General features: G+C 41.6%; 1 protein-coding gene across 22 annotated transcripts in view; it reads right to left on the reverse strand.

Annotated features, from left to right (window-relative positions):
* The window catches only part of LOC106577496 (actin-binding LIM protein 2), a 110,198-nt gene that overhangs the window by 42,030 nt on the left and 55,571 nt on the right, over positions 1-12,597 (reverse strand). For 21 of the 22 annotated variants that reach the window (XM_014155538.2, XM_014155537.2, XM_045701284.1 and 18 more), the window contains exon 3: positions 2,633-2,816. In XM_014155538.2, the coding sequence (XP_014011013.1) occupies positions 2,633-2,816 (184 nt within the window). Of the gene's footprint in view, positions 1-2,632; positions 2,817-3,437; positions 3,658-12,597 lie in introns of those variants that run through there. The other variant, XM_014155545.2, reaches the window with a different exon arrangement.

The following is a 12,597-nucleotide window of genomic DNA, read 5'->3' on the forward strand; positions in this document are numbered from 1 at the left end:
CCTCTACCTGACCTGACACCCTAGACCTAGACCCACTTCAATTTGCTTACCGCCCCAATAGATCCACAGACGATGCAATCGCCATTGCACTGCACACTGCCTTATCCCATCTGGACAAGAGGAATACCTACGTCAGAATGCTGTTCATTGACTATAGCTCAGCCTTTAACACCATAGTACCCTCAAAGCTCATCATTAAGCTCAGGGCCCTGGGTCTGAACCCTGCCCTGTGCAGCTAATCGTGGACTTCAGGAAAAAGCAGAGGGAGCACACCCCTATCCACATCGACAGGACCGCAGAGGAGAAGGTAGAAATCTTCAAGTTCCTCGGCGTACACATCACTGACAATCTGAAATGGTCCACCCACATAGACAGTCCACCCATGCAACAGCGCCTCTTCAACCTCAGCAGGCTGAAGAAATATGGTTTGGCCCCTAATACCCTCACAAACTTTTACAGACGCACAATTGAGAGCATCCTGTTGGGCTGTATCACCGCCTGGTAGGGCAACTGCCCCGCCCACAACCGCAGGGCCGTCTAGAGGGTGGTGCGGTCTGCCAAACGCATCACCGGGGGCACACTGCCTGCCCTCCAGGACACCTACAGCACCCGATGTCACAGGAAGGCCAAAAAGATCATCAAGGACATCAACCACCCGAGCCACGGCCTGTTCACCCCGGCTATCATCCAGAAGGTGAGGTCAGTACAGGTCCATCAAAGCTGTGACAGAGAGACTGAAAAACAGCTTCTATCTCAAGGGCATCAGACTGTTAAATAGCCATCACTAGCTGGTCTCCACCCAGTACCCTGCCCTGAACTTAGTCACTGTCACTAGCCGACTACCACCCGGTTACTCAACCCTGCACCTTAGAGGCTGCTGCCCTATGTACATAGACATGGAATCACAAGTCACTTTAAAAATGGAACACTAGTCACTTTAATAATGTTTACATGCTGCTTTACTCATCTCATATGTATATACTTTATTCTAGTATTTTAGTCAATACCACTCTGACATTGCTCGTCCTATTATTTATATATTTCTTAATTCCATTATTTTACATTTAGATTTGTGTATTGTTGTGAATTGTTACATACCCCTGCACTGTTGGAGCTATTTGGTGTTTTGCGTTGTACAAGGAGGATGTTTTTGCAGAATTCTCAATTTGGTGTTTATCCCATTTTGTGAATTCTTGATTTGTGAGCAGGCCCCAGAAGTATTTTTAGCCAGATCCTAATTGGGATCCTAATTTTGATGGCATAGAAGGCCCTTTTTCTCCCTCATCATTCAAAGCTTTGTGGACGTTGTTTAGGCTGAGGTAGGTATCGGTTTTTGTGTGCTCTAGGGCAACGGTGTCTAGATGGATTTTGTATTTGTAGTTCTGCGAACTGAACCTTTTTTGGAACACCTTCATTTTTGTCTTAGTGAGATTCACTATCAATGCTCAGGTCTGGCAGAATCTGTGCAGAAGATCTAGGTGCTGCTGTAGGCACTCCTTGGATGGAGACAGAAGCACCAGATCATCAGCAAACAGTAGACATTTGACTTCAGATTCTAGTAGGGTGAGGCCGGGTGCTGCAGTGCCCTTGCCAATTAGTTTATATAAATGTTGAAAAGGGTGGGCTCAAGCTGCATCCCTGTCTCACCCCATTGACTGACACTAGAGAGAGAGAGAGAGAGAGAGAGAGAGAGAGAGAGAGAGAGAGAGAGAGAGAGAGAGAGAGAGAGAACAGGCTGGAATTGGATTTAGGGGATGACAGGGGAGAGGACGGAAACGGATAATGTTAGCCTCAGGGATAATACAGTGTCTCCTTTGTGAGAGAGCAAGGGGAAATGCTAGCGTTACCATATTTTATATCATAACGGTGAATAGACGATGGATACATTTAGAATGTGTTAGGTTTTGAAGTCCTAAAATGATGAGTAGAGAGAGAGAGAGAGAGAGAGAGAGAGAGAGAGAGAGAGAGAGAGAGAGAGAGAGAGAGAGAGAGGTGGATAGAGTGCTAACACTAATCAGATGTTTTTGGACCAATGAATTGCGGATCATGTTTCACCCTCAAATCCCACACAAGAACACAGTGTATGACACAAACACGTGGCACATGCACAACCCACCCACCCAGGCACACACACACACTCAGTGGGAAACCTAACACTGCTCTAGAAATAAGTGGCCTGTGAGTTCCTAACCACACACTTAACATTCCTGCTTCAGTGCGAAAGAGGCTCCCATTACCTTCCAAGACCTGATAAACCACATCACTTTCCCACACACACATACAGTATACACACATACAGTATTCAATTTGAATGAGTTAGGGATTGCAGGTCAAACTACGGTATTGAGAGTGTCTTCAAAGCGTCCACATGCCCATTTGAATGTGGGCACCCATCTGTCTGTGTGTCTGAGTATCCCTTAGGGGTGTATGCACTCGTGTCTCCACCACTGTTGGTGATGTGTGTGGATGTGTATGTGTATGCGTGTGTGTGTGTGTCCACCCCCCACCCCTGTGTGTGTGTCTGCCATCGTGTATGTACACATGCAAGTAGGTGTGTGTGTGTGTGTGTGTGTGTGTGTGTGTGTGTGTGTGTGTGTGTGTGTGTGTGTGTGTGTGTGTGTGTGTCTCTTACTTGCAGCTGGCGCAGACGAAGCAGCGTGGGTGGTAGGTCTTGCCCAGGGCCGACACCACCTCTCCCTCGATGAACTCCTCACAGCTAAAGCAGCGCGTGCCGTACATCCGCTGGTAGTCCAGGGTGCAGATGTACTCCCCCTGGCGCACAAAGAACCCCCCTTGGGCCAGGTCAACGCCACACACTGCACGGAAGGGGGAAAAGGGGGAGAGAGTGGGGAGAGAAAGAGAGGAGAACACAATTAGGCATAGGATCAAAGATAGCAGTGTGTTGTCATGAGGGCTAAATTGCATGAGGGGGTGGTGCAGATGGATAACTCTAGCTGAAATTCACGAGGAGAGGCTCAAAGAAGAGAGGGGGATAAGGACACAGTAGATAACACCAACACTGAGCTCAGATAGCTTGAGTGACAGTCTGGAACAAGTCAGAGGACGAGCATTTTGCCACGCAAGAGTCTGTTCTACACATCCTCTTGTTTTCATTAACCACTGTGGCTGGCAGCAACATACCACTGAGAAACAGCACACACACACATATACATTCATGCTACAGTACACACACATCACAACTTCGGATACTCTTACTTACTGTTGCTAATACTGCACAATTTAAACATTTGCCCCCCAATCCACCCTTCCCTGATACATGTGTAAATATTGTACTATAAATTGTTGGACAGTGAGCTCTATTTTTCGGCCGGTGTTAATGGGGCACTAGTGTCAAACGCACGTTAGTTAGCAATCTCATCATGTAAAAACTGGTGCACTGGCATTTTCCAGCCTTAACGCTAGGATCAGCAATTTACCTGTGTTATATCAGCTTGCTTGTGGGGTGGAAATATTAGAGGTGAGTCCTTAAAAACATGATCCAAAGTGCTAATTTCAGGCAGCGCTGACGGGGATATTTAAGACCAATCAAAAGCTGGTTTTAGCAGTAAATCAGTTGGTTATGGCATGAATATTGACATATTTAGAAACATAAAAAAGTTTTATTTTTTCCCCATTTCGTTTTATTTGATTAAAAACCAAGCATAGCCTCCCCTCCTCTCAAATAAGGCTTTTTGGACGTCCGTAAAACCCCTTCCACGATGTAGGCTACGTGCTCATGCCCTTTATGAAACGAGAGATGAGTATCTCGGTGAATACCTGGGGAACCTTGTATTTAGAAGCTATCTGTAACCTGTAAAAATAGCTCGTTTTCCGTTTAATTTTATTACAATGATTCGCCTTCCTGGTTTTATGGTGACAACGTCCGTGGTGCGCTTGCAACGCAACTTCTGGATATATGTGATTGCGATCTGATCTGTAAGACGCTTCCGATTCTGTTCATAAAACATAGGTCTATTTGGGAGCAGTATAACAGGGAGTGGACATTCTATTTATATTGGATCTTTGTCCAGCTACTGTGAAAAGTTTGGATGTGCGTAAAACCCTCCATAGTCTGCGTCGTTTTAATATTATATGCCCAATGAGAGAAATGACGGTGCCTGTAAGTGTGATATAGCCTATGTTGTTTTGTTTGGTTTAGAATTTGATCAGAATTTATTTGTTCTCTTTTTAGGCCTTATCAATAATTAACTGAATCTTTCTTATTGACAATGTTTGGCATGTTCATGCTCAGCTATAATTTAATTTACAGTAGGCCTAGCCCCTATATCAGTGTGAAAGCTATTGAAGCCATGCAATTACTTAGAATAATGTGGACTGCAAATGGGTTCAAGTTAATGTAATTAGCTAAGGTAGGTCTACATTTTGTTATTTCGTTTCTGTAAGCCATTTAACAAACTATACCGGACTAACATCGGAATTGGAGTTGATTCCAAGGGAATACATAAAAGACCGTAAATACACATCTTGAATCAACCACATATTTCGCCATGGAGCACGTTCTGATTGGCCAGTGACGGGCCAAGTCTCGACCCACGCACAACTTGTTTAGTCATCAAAACCCAGCCCTTTACGCCAACGCCAGGAAGTGCGCCGATAATTGTGATTGCGAAAATAGCAAAAAGATTTCTGACACACCCCTGAAGATGTAGTGCTACCGCATGCACTTAGATTTACCAACGCGCTAGGTTTGTTCAAATAGAGCCCCATGTGTATCCTGTACATACAACAAATACAACCTGAAACTCTCCTCTCTCTGTCTCTCTCAAACCTAATAACCACTGAAACAATACATTAACCATGGCAACAACACACAATACACAAAACCCCCTTGACGTCACTCCCTGGACACGCCTGCTGGAAAGCTCAATCCCTTTTCCAGTCATTTAATAAAACAAAGTGAATTCCTTTCTTTTCACAGGCACCGATAGGTTTTCACTCCCTCTTTTCTCCGAAAAAGAAGGGAAGGAGAGGAAGAAAGAGTGATGTTTCAGCTGCTCCGTGTTACACCACGGGAATCATTGTGGCCCACTACAACTTCTTTACAACCTTATGACAACCTTTTAACAACCTGACCCAGGGAAGCACCATCCCAATAAAAGAGCTGCAAAACAATAACCATTGAATGTTGCTCAGGAAGTGGTGGACATGTTTTCCAATGGAAGCTCGATTCACATTGGTTAGAGCCACACTAGAATGTAACACACGCAGCCAACTTTCTAATATCCGGGCCTGTGGGATGAACCCTGTCCAGAGTTGCCTTTGTGTGCATGCGTGTGTTTGTGTGTGTGCGTGTGAGTGTTTGTGCTTGCATGTGAACCTTGTCCTGAATATGATCATAACACTCTGGCCCAGCCGGGTAAACCTGGAAGCTGCTGGACATGAGGCAACAAGCATTGTTTTCAATATGTCTTATAGTGATTGGACTAGAAAGAGTTAATTGCGAGGGATCAAACTGTACATAACACAATGTACTGTATGATGTGGTGACAATAGTTAGTGTTACTTGTAGATCTGTGAGTGGATATATTGGTTCTATTCTACGTTTGGAGACCGTATATAGTTATGTTGCTCTTATGCAACCAGGTTGAACTGGGAAACTATCGTACTATCAGTCAGTCCTCTACAGAACATTCCTCCTACCTCTCTCTCTTTGATTCAGGTCCCTAATGGGTCAGAGGAATTATGAAACAACTAAAAGGAGTGTTTAAATCCTGGCGCCACCCTAGATCCACTGACCCTCTGCCAGCACCGCGGGTAACCTGAACCAACATCTCGCTCTCTCTGTTTCTCTCTCGGTCCCTCGCTCACTCTCTCCTGAGAGAGGGAAAGAGAGAGGGAGAGAGAAAAAGAGAGTGAAGGTCCTAAGAGGGTCTACAGCAGGCTTGTCTTTCACAGATAGATATTTATACCTGCAGCAGATGGTCTACCACAGACCACAGAAAGGATTTATCTGTATAAGGAGGGGGAAATGTAGGGGAAGTGGAGGTGCATTACAGTAATGCAGGCTCATGGTGATGATGTTGATGATTACCAAGGTCAACCACACAAAAATGCAGGTCAGGTACAGTGGTTCCTCAATTAAAAGTTTTGAGGTTATGCCGTGACCACTTTGTGGTAGATAGTGGCATATTGTGGTAAATTGCTCATTTCGTCATTGCGCCACACTATCACAAGTGGGAGTTAGAACGCTGATTATGCTTTTGGCATTGCTTTCGGTTTCTCCCCCTCGAAAATCAGACAGAAAGAATTCTAAGATTACAAACTAGCTTTATTTACCACAGTGTGGAGCGACTGACTGCCTGCTCTATATAGAGTGAGTTTCTGAAACATGGAGTCCTTTTTTGATGATGTGAAGAAGAAACTGAATGAGAGTCCAGCGAGGATAAGGACGGAAAAAGGTTGCCCATGTTTTCAAGAACTGGGCTATTTCATTTATTTGTTACGAGTTTATTTAGGCAATTTAATGAATTAGTTTAGGCTTGGCCTATTTAGTAGGCTATTTTGTCAGCATAAAGCTGAGTGACTCACTCATTTCTGGCTTTGGATCTAAATAAATAAGTACCTACATTCTTTCTAATCGTCTTTAATAAAGAAATGTTTTGACCAAGTTAATCTGTTCATGTGTGTGTATATGTGTTCAATTATTTGTTACATTGTGATTACAATGAAGAATGTAAACTTAAAGAAATCAAATAAATCCTATTCATAATTAATAATCAGATTTGTGTTGTGAGCTGTAATTTTTCCTATATTTATTTTTTACTCTTTTTTTTAAACTCTTTTTTTGTTGTTGTTACAATGCAAAACATACACATACAAACGACAACATCACACAAGCATCAACTACATCACACCTGCTCAGACCCACATGCTCACACCCCCCCCATCTCCAGCATCACTCTCAACCACATGGCCTCAAACTGCACCATTTTGTTTCTCTACGTTGCCCACGCACTTTCAACATTTGGATAATAAAGCACTTGACCTTTCCATTGTGTTCATGATGGAGGATTGGTTCATTCCCAGTGTTTAAGTATATGTTTTTTCAAGATAAAAGAAAAGTATCGTCCAACCCGTCGGATATCTCACTGCAGCCTCATATGCCATGTCTTGAAATATGCAGACAGACAGATTAAAAGTACATTTCCATTGAAATACTTCTGGACAACCAACATTCTAACTCCGCCCATAACTTTTGGATTTGATCAAATTCCCAGAAGGCGTGGATTATAACAACCTAATAAAAAATGAACCTGGTAATCTAACTGAATTTACTGAAGACCTATGGGTTTAACCTTCTGAATGAATGATTATATTGAAGAAAGAAGCTGCCTCTAATGAGTTCCAAGAGCCGATCCATTAGCCAATAAAATAACATCAATTGGTTTTGCCTAATTGTTTCTATGACTACCGACAGTAGGCTATTATTCCTTTTTCTGCACAAATTAATTTGTCTGCATGTCTATGGAACATTTTGCTAAACAGAAACCATGTCATGAATTAAGAACAATATATTAACATTTGTGGCACATTGTGGCACATTGACAACTCAAAACGCTTTGAAAGAGCCTAATAATATTAGCCAACAAATAAAGCCACTAAATCCATAAAATCAAAAACAGTCCATTCATTACTCAGATCTCTTCAAATTGCTGTGCAGGAAGAGGATGTCATCCACCGTGCCCGGTCGCAGGATCGCAGCTGGCTTCTCTCTGACACCACAAATCCATCTGTAGGTGACGCTTTATCCTTTGGAACCACAGAATTACCAGGTGAAGAGTAGGCTTGTTTGCTTGCCTCCAAGGCGAGCGTGGCCTCTTTGAAGCGATAGAGGAAAGCAACAAGATCTACAAGTATTCTTTCACAGTAGCTGGCCTCATGTTATCTGCAGTTTGGAGCTGGGAACTGTCCCACTCCGTGGCGAATAGCACCCTCTCCACGAGCAAACACTCTTTGTTCATGCGGTGGACTGTAAGGCAAAAGTTTTTTTTTAAATCGGCACCCACATGTCAAGTGTAATTGCGCCATTGTATTTACCCAAGTTCTCTCTCAACTCCGGGACCTCCGCCAGCTGATTATTTTGCCCGTTACAGGACAGTGCAAGAGGGGAGAGATGCTCAGACAGAAACATTCACACCTCCATTAATTTACAAAGGGATAGTCTAATATCTCGGCTAGGTGTGAAATATCCCACAATTTGTGCCACAGTTTAGACTACAGATAGATGATGCGGTCAGTCAGAGTTGTCCTATTGTGAAGTGTAACCAGCATCCTGGAGTCGCCACTTCACTGTTGACGTTGAGACTGGTGTTTTGCGGGTGCTATTTAATAAAGCTGCCAGTTGAGGACTTGTGAGGTGTCTGTTTCTCAAACTAGACACTCTAATGTACTTGTCCTCTTGCTCAGTTGTGCACCGGGGCCTCCCACTCCTCTTTCTATTCTGTGAAGGGAGTAGTACACAGCGTTGTACGAGATCTTCAGTTTCTTGCCAATTTCTCGCATGGAATAGCCTTCATTTCTCAGAACAAGAATAGACTGACGAGTTTCAGAAGAAAGGTCTTTGTTTCTGGCCATTTTGAACCTGTAATCGAACCCACAAATGCTGATGCTCCAGATACTCAACTAGTCTAAAGAAGGCCAGTTTTATTGCTTCTTTAATAAGAACAACACTTTTCAGCTGTGCTAACATAATTGCAAAAGGGTTTTCTAATGATCAATTAGCCTTTTAAAATTATAAACTTGGATTAGCTAACACAACGCGTGCCATTGGAACACAGGAGTGATGGTTGCTGATAATGGGCCTCTGTACGACTATGTAGATATTCCATATAAAATATGCCATTTCCAGCTACAATATTCATTTACAACATTAACAATGTCTACACTATATTTCTGATCAATTTGATGTTATTTTAATGTACTTTATTTTTTTTTAAACAAGGACATTTCTAAGTGACCCCAAACTTTTGAACGGTAGTGTGTGTATATATATATATATATATATATATATATATATAAGGCTTGATTCTGTCAACATACTTGAGTCCCCGTTGTTCTGATAGAGAAAGGCCAGTGCCTGTTGCACACTGCAACATCACCCATCTTGCAATCTGAGTAGAGGCAGTCAACATCTTGAGACTATTTAACCATGAACGTAATTGTTTAAAACCAAGATGTTTTTTGTCATTTTATGAGGCACGTCTTACCATTTTCTGACCATAGGATTGTTAAGGGTATTATTTTGTAAACACTTCCTCAAACGCAATTGAAATCAGTATTTCTCTCATGTACTCAACTTTATTTCATTGTCCAGCAGCCAAAGACACAATCTTAGTCATATTAACAACCCATACTTGTTGTTGCACCTTTAGATCTTCCCTCTTTCTACATTTCTGAAGGATATTTTAATCTCTGTCATATGAAACCGCTCACATTTGCGGTGCACTTTTGAGAATAGAGGTCGACCGATTATGATTTTTCAGCGCCGATACCGATTATTGGAGGGCCAAAAAAAACGATATCGATTAATCGGCCGATTTTTTTGTTTTATTTATTTGTAATAATGACAATTACAACAATACTGAATGAACACTTATTTTAACTTAATATAATACATCAATAAAATCAGTTTAGCCTCAAATAAATAATGAAACATGTTCAATTTGATTTAAATAATGCAAAAACAAAGTGTTGGAGAAGAAAGTAAAAGTGCAATATGTGCCATGTAAAAAAGCTAACATTTAAGTTCCTTGCTCAGAACATGAGAACATATGAAAGCTGGTGGTTCCTTTTAACATGAGTCTTCAATATTCCCAGGTAAGATGTTTTAGGTTGTAGTTATTATAGGAATTATAGGACTATTTCTCTCTATATGATTTGTATTTCATATACCTTTGACTATTGGATGTTCTTATAGGCACTTTAGTATTGCCAGTGTAACAGTATAGCTTCCATCCCTCTCCTCGCTCCTACCTGGGCTCGAACCAGGAACACATCGACAACAGCCACCCTCGAAGCAGCGTTACCCATGTAGAGGAAGGGAAAAAACTACTCCAAGTCTCAGAGCGAGTGATGTTTGAAACTAGCTAGCCATTTCACATGGGTTACACCAGCCTAATCTTGGGAGTTGATAGGCTTGAAGTCATAAATAGCGCAATGCATTGCGAAGGGCTGCTGGCAAAATGCACAAAAGTGCTATTTTGAATGAATGCTTACGAGCCTGCTGCTGCCTACCATCGATCAGTCAGACTGCTCTATCAAATCATAGACTTAATTATAACATAATAACACACAGAAATACGAGCCTTAGGTCATTAATATGGTCGAATCCGGAAACTATAATCTCAAAAACAAAACGTTATTCCTGTTACATTGCACAACCTTCAGTGTTATGTCATAATTACGTAAAATTCTGACAAATTACCCAAAGTGTTGCATATACCCTGACTGCGTGCAATGAATGCAAAATGACACAATTTCACCTGGTTAATATTGCCTGCTAACCTGGATTTCATTTAGCTAAATATGCAGGTTTAATAAAATATACTTCTGTGTATTGATTTTAAGAAAGGCGTTGATGTTTATGGTTAGGTACAGTCGTGCAACGATTGTGCTTTTTTCGCAAATGCGCTTTTGTTAAATCATCCCCGTTTGGCAAAGTCGGCTGTCTTTGTTAGGAAGAAATAGTATTCACATAGTTCGCAACGAGCCAGGCGGCCCAAACTGCTGCATATACCCTGACTCTGTTTGCAAGAGAAGTGACACATTTTCCCTAGTTAAAAGAAATTCATGTTAGCAGGCAATATTAACTAAAAATGCAGGTTTAAAAATATATACTTGTGTATTGATTTTAAGAAAGGCATTGATGTTTATGGTTGGAGCAATGTGTACCTAAGCGATTATATGCGAAGCAGGACAGACTAAATAAACTAGTAATATCATCAACCATGTGTAGTTAACTAGTGATTATGATTGATTGATTGTTTTTTATAAGATAAGTTTAATGCTAGCTAGCAACTTACCTTAGCTTCTTACTGCATTCGCGTAACCTCGTGGAGTGCAATGTAAAGCAGGTGGTTAGAGCGTTGGACTAGTTAACCGTAAGGTTGCAAGATTGAACCCCTGAGCTGACAAGGTAAAAATCTGTCTTTCTGCCCCTGAACAAGGCAGTTAACCCACCGTTCCTAGGCCGTCATTGAAAATGAGAATGTGTTCTTAACGGACTTGCCTAGTTAAATAAAGGTCTAAAAAAATATATAATAATAAATAAAATAAATAAAAAAATATCGGCCAAATCGGCGTCCAAAAATACCGATTTCCGATTGTTACGAAAACTTGAAATCGACCCTAATTAATCAGCCATTCCGATTAATCGGTCGACCTCTATTCGAGAATGGTGTTTTCCAGCTAATTGCATTTTGGAATATTTTCTCTTACTGCAGTGCGCGCACTGCTGCGCTTATAATGTAAAGAAATAGCCTAATAGTTATCAACATTTGAAGCTGTTAGGTTCTAATTCTCAGAGTAAAAAAACTCTACGGACACTATGAAAGCTTAACCAAGTTTATTCTGCCCAGAAGATCAATACAGCTGCATTAGACAAAAACATTTCCACATAAGCACTGATATTTAACCGTTCCTCATAGGCTGAGTCTCCTCCTACTCATCTGTACAAACATTGTTCTTTACTGCTAGGCAGGACACTAGTGATACGGGCCATAAACTTTTATTTCTCCCTTAAGGTGACCTGACCTGACCTCAACCCCCCTCCATCACCAATCCATGGCTCTCTCCCCTCATCAATGCCTGCTACATGTAATCGCTTCCCTGCACTCAACACATTCCAAGCTTTGTTGCACACACAAAATAATACCTTCCTCCTACAGATAACCATTCACTTCTGGTGTAGACCCTCTAAACCTCAGCACTCTATCAGTGACATGAATAAGTATATTTTCATATTCTCAGAACCCAACAAAGCTAAAAGTTGTGATCTGTTGCATCAGCCTCATTATTTTTCTTTTTTTTATGTACAGTGGTTGTAATCATTTGGGATCTATCGTGTCCCACAACTGTCCCAGAGTATGTCTGGAATATTTATTTCTCACAGGACAAACTGACCAATAGAATAGGCCAACTTTTCTACTATGGACGGTTGGTAGATTGACATAGGTGTCACGCCCTGACCATAGAGAGCCCTCGGGGTTCTCTATGGTGTAATAGGTCAGGGCGTGACTAGGGGGGTTTCTAGATATTATATTTCTATGTTGGTGTCTGTGTGTATGGTTCCCAATTGGAGGCAGCTGATAATTGTTACCTCTAATTGGGGATCATACTTAGTGTGTCCTTTTTCCCACCTGCTATGTGGGATATTGTTTTGTTATGAGTGCCTATTTGCGCTACTTATTTCACAATCGTTATATTTTGGAAGTTTCACTATCATTAAAATGTGGAACTCTACTCACGCTGCGCCTTGGTCCAATTATTCATACGACGGTCGTGACAATAGGCTAGTACTTTTGCTGTTTGTTAGGCCTACTCATCTTGTTGGCTGACAAAAAGTAAATGTGGACAGTT

The sequence above is a fragment of the Salmo salar genome, chromosome ssa18, assembly GCF_905237065.1.
Source record: "Salmo salar chromosome ssa18, Ssal_v3.1, whole genome shotgun sequence".
NCBI lineage: Eukaryota > Metazoa > Chordata > Actinopteri > Salmoniformes > Salmonidae > Salmo > Salmo salar.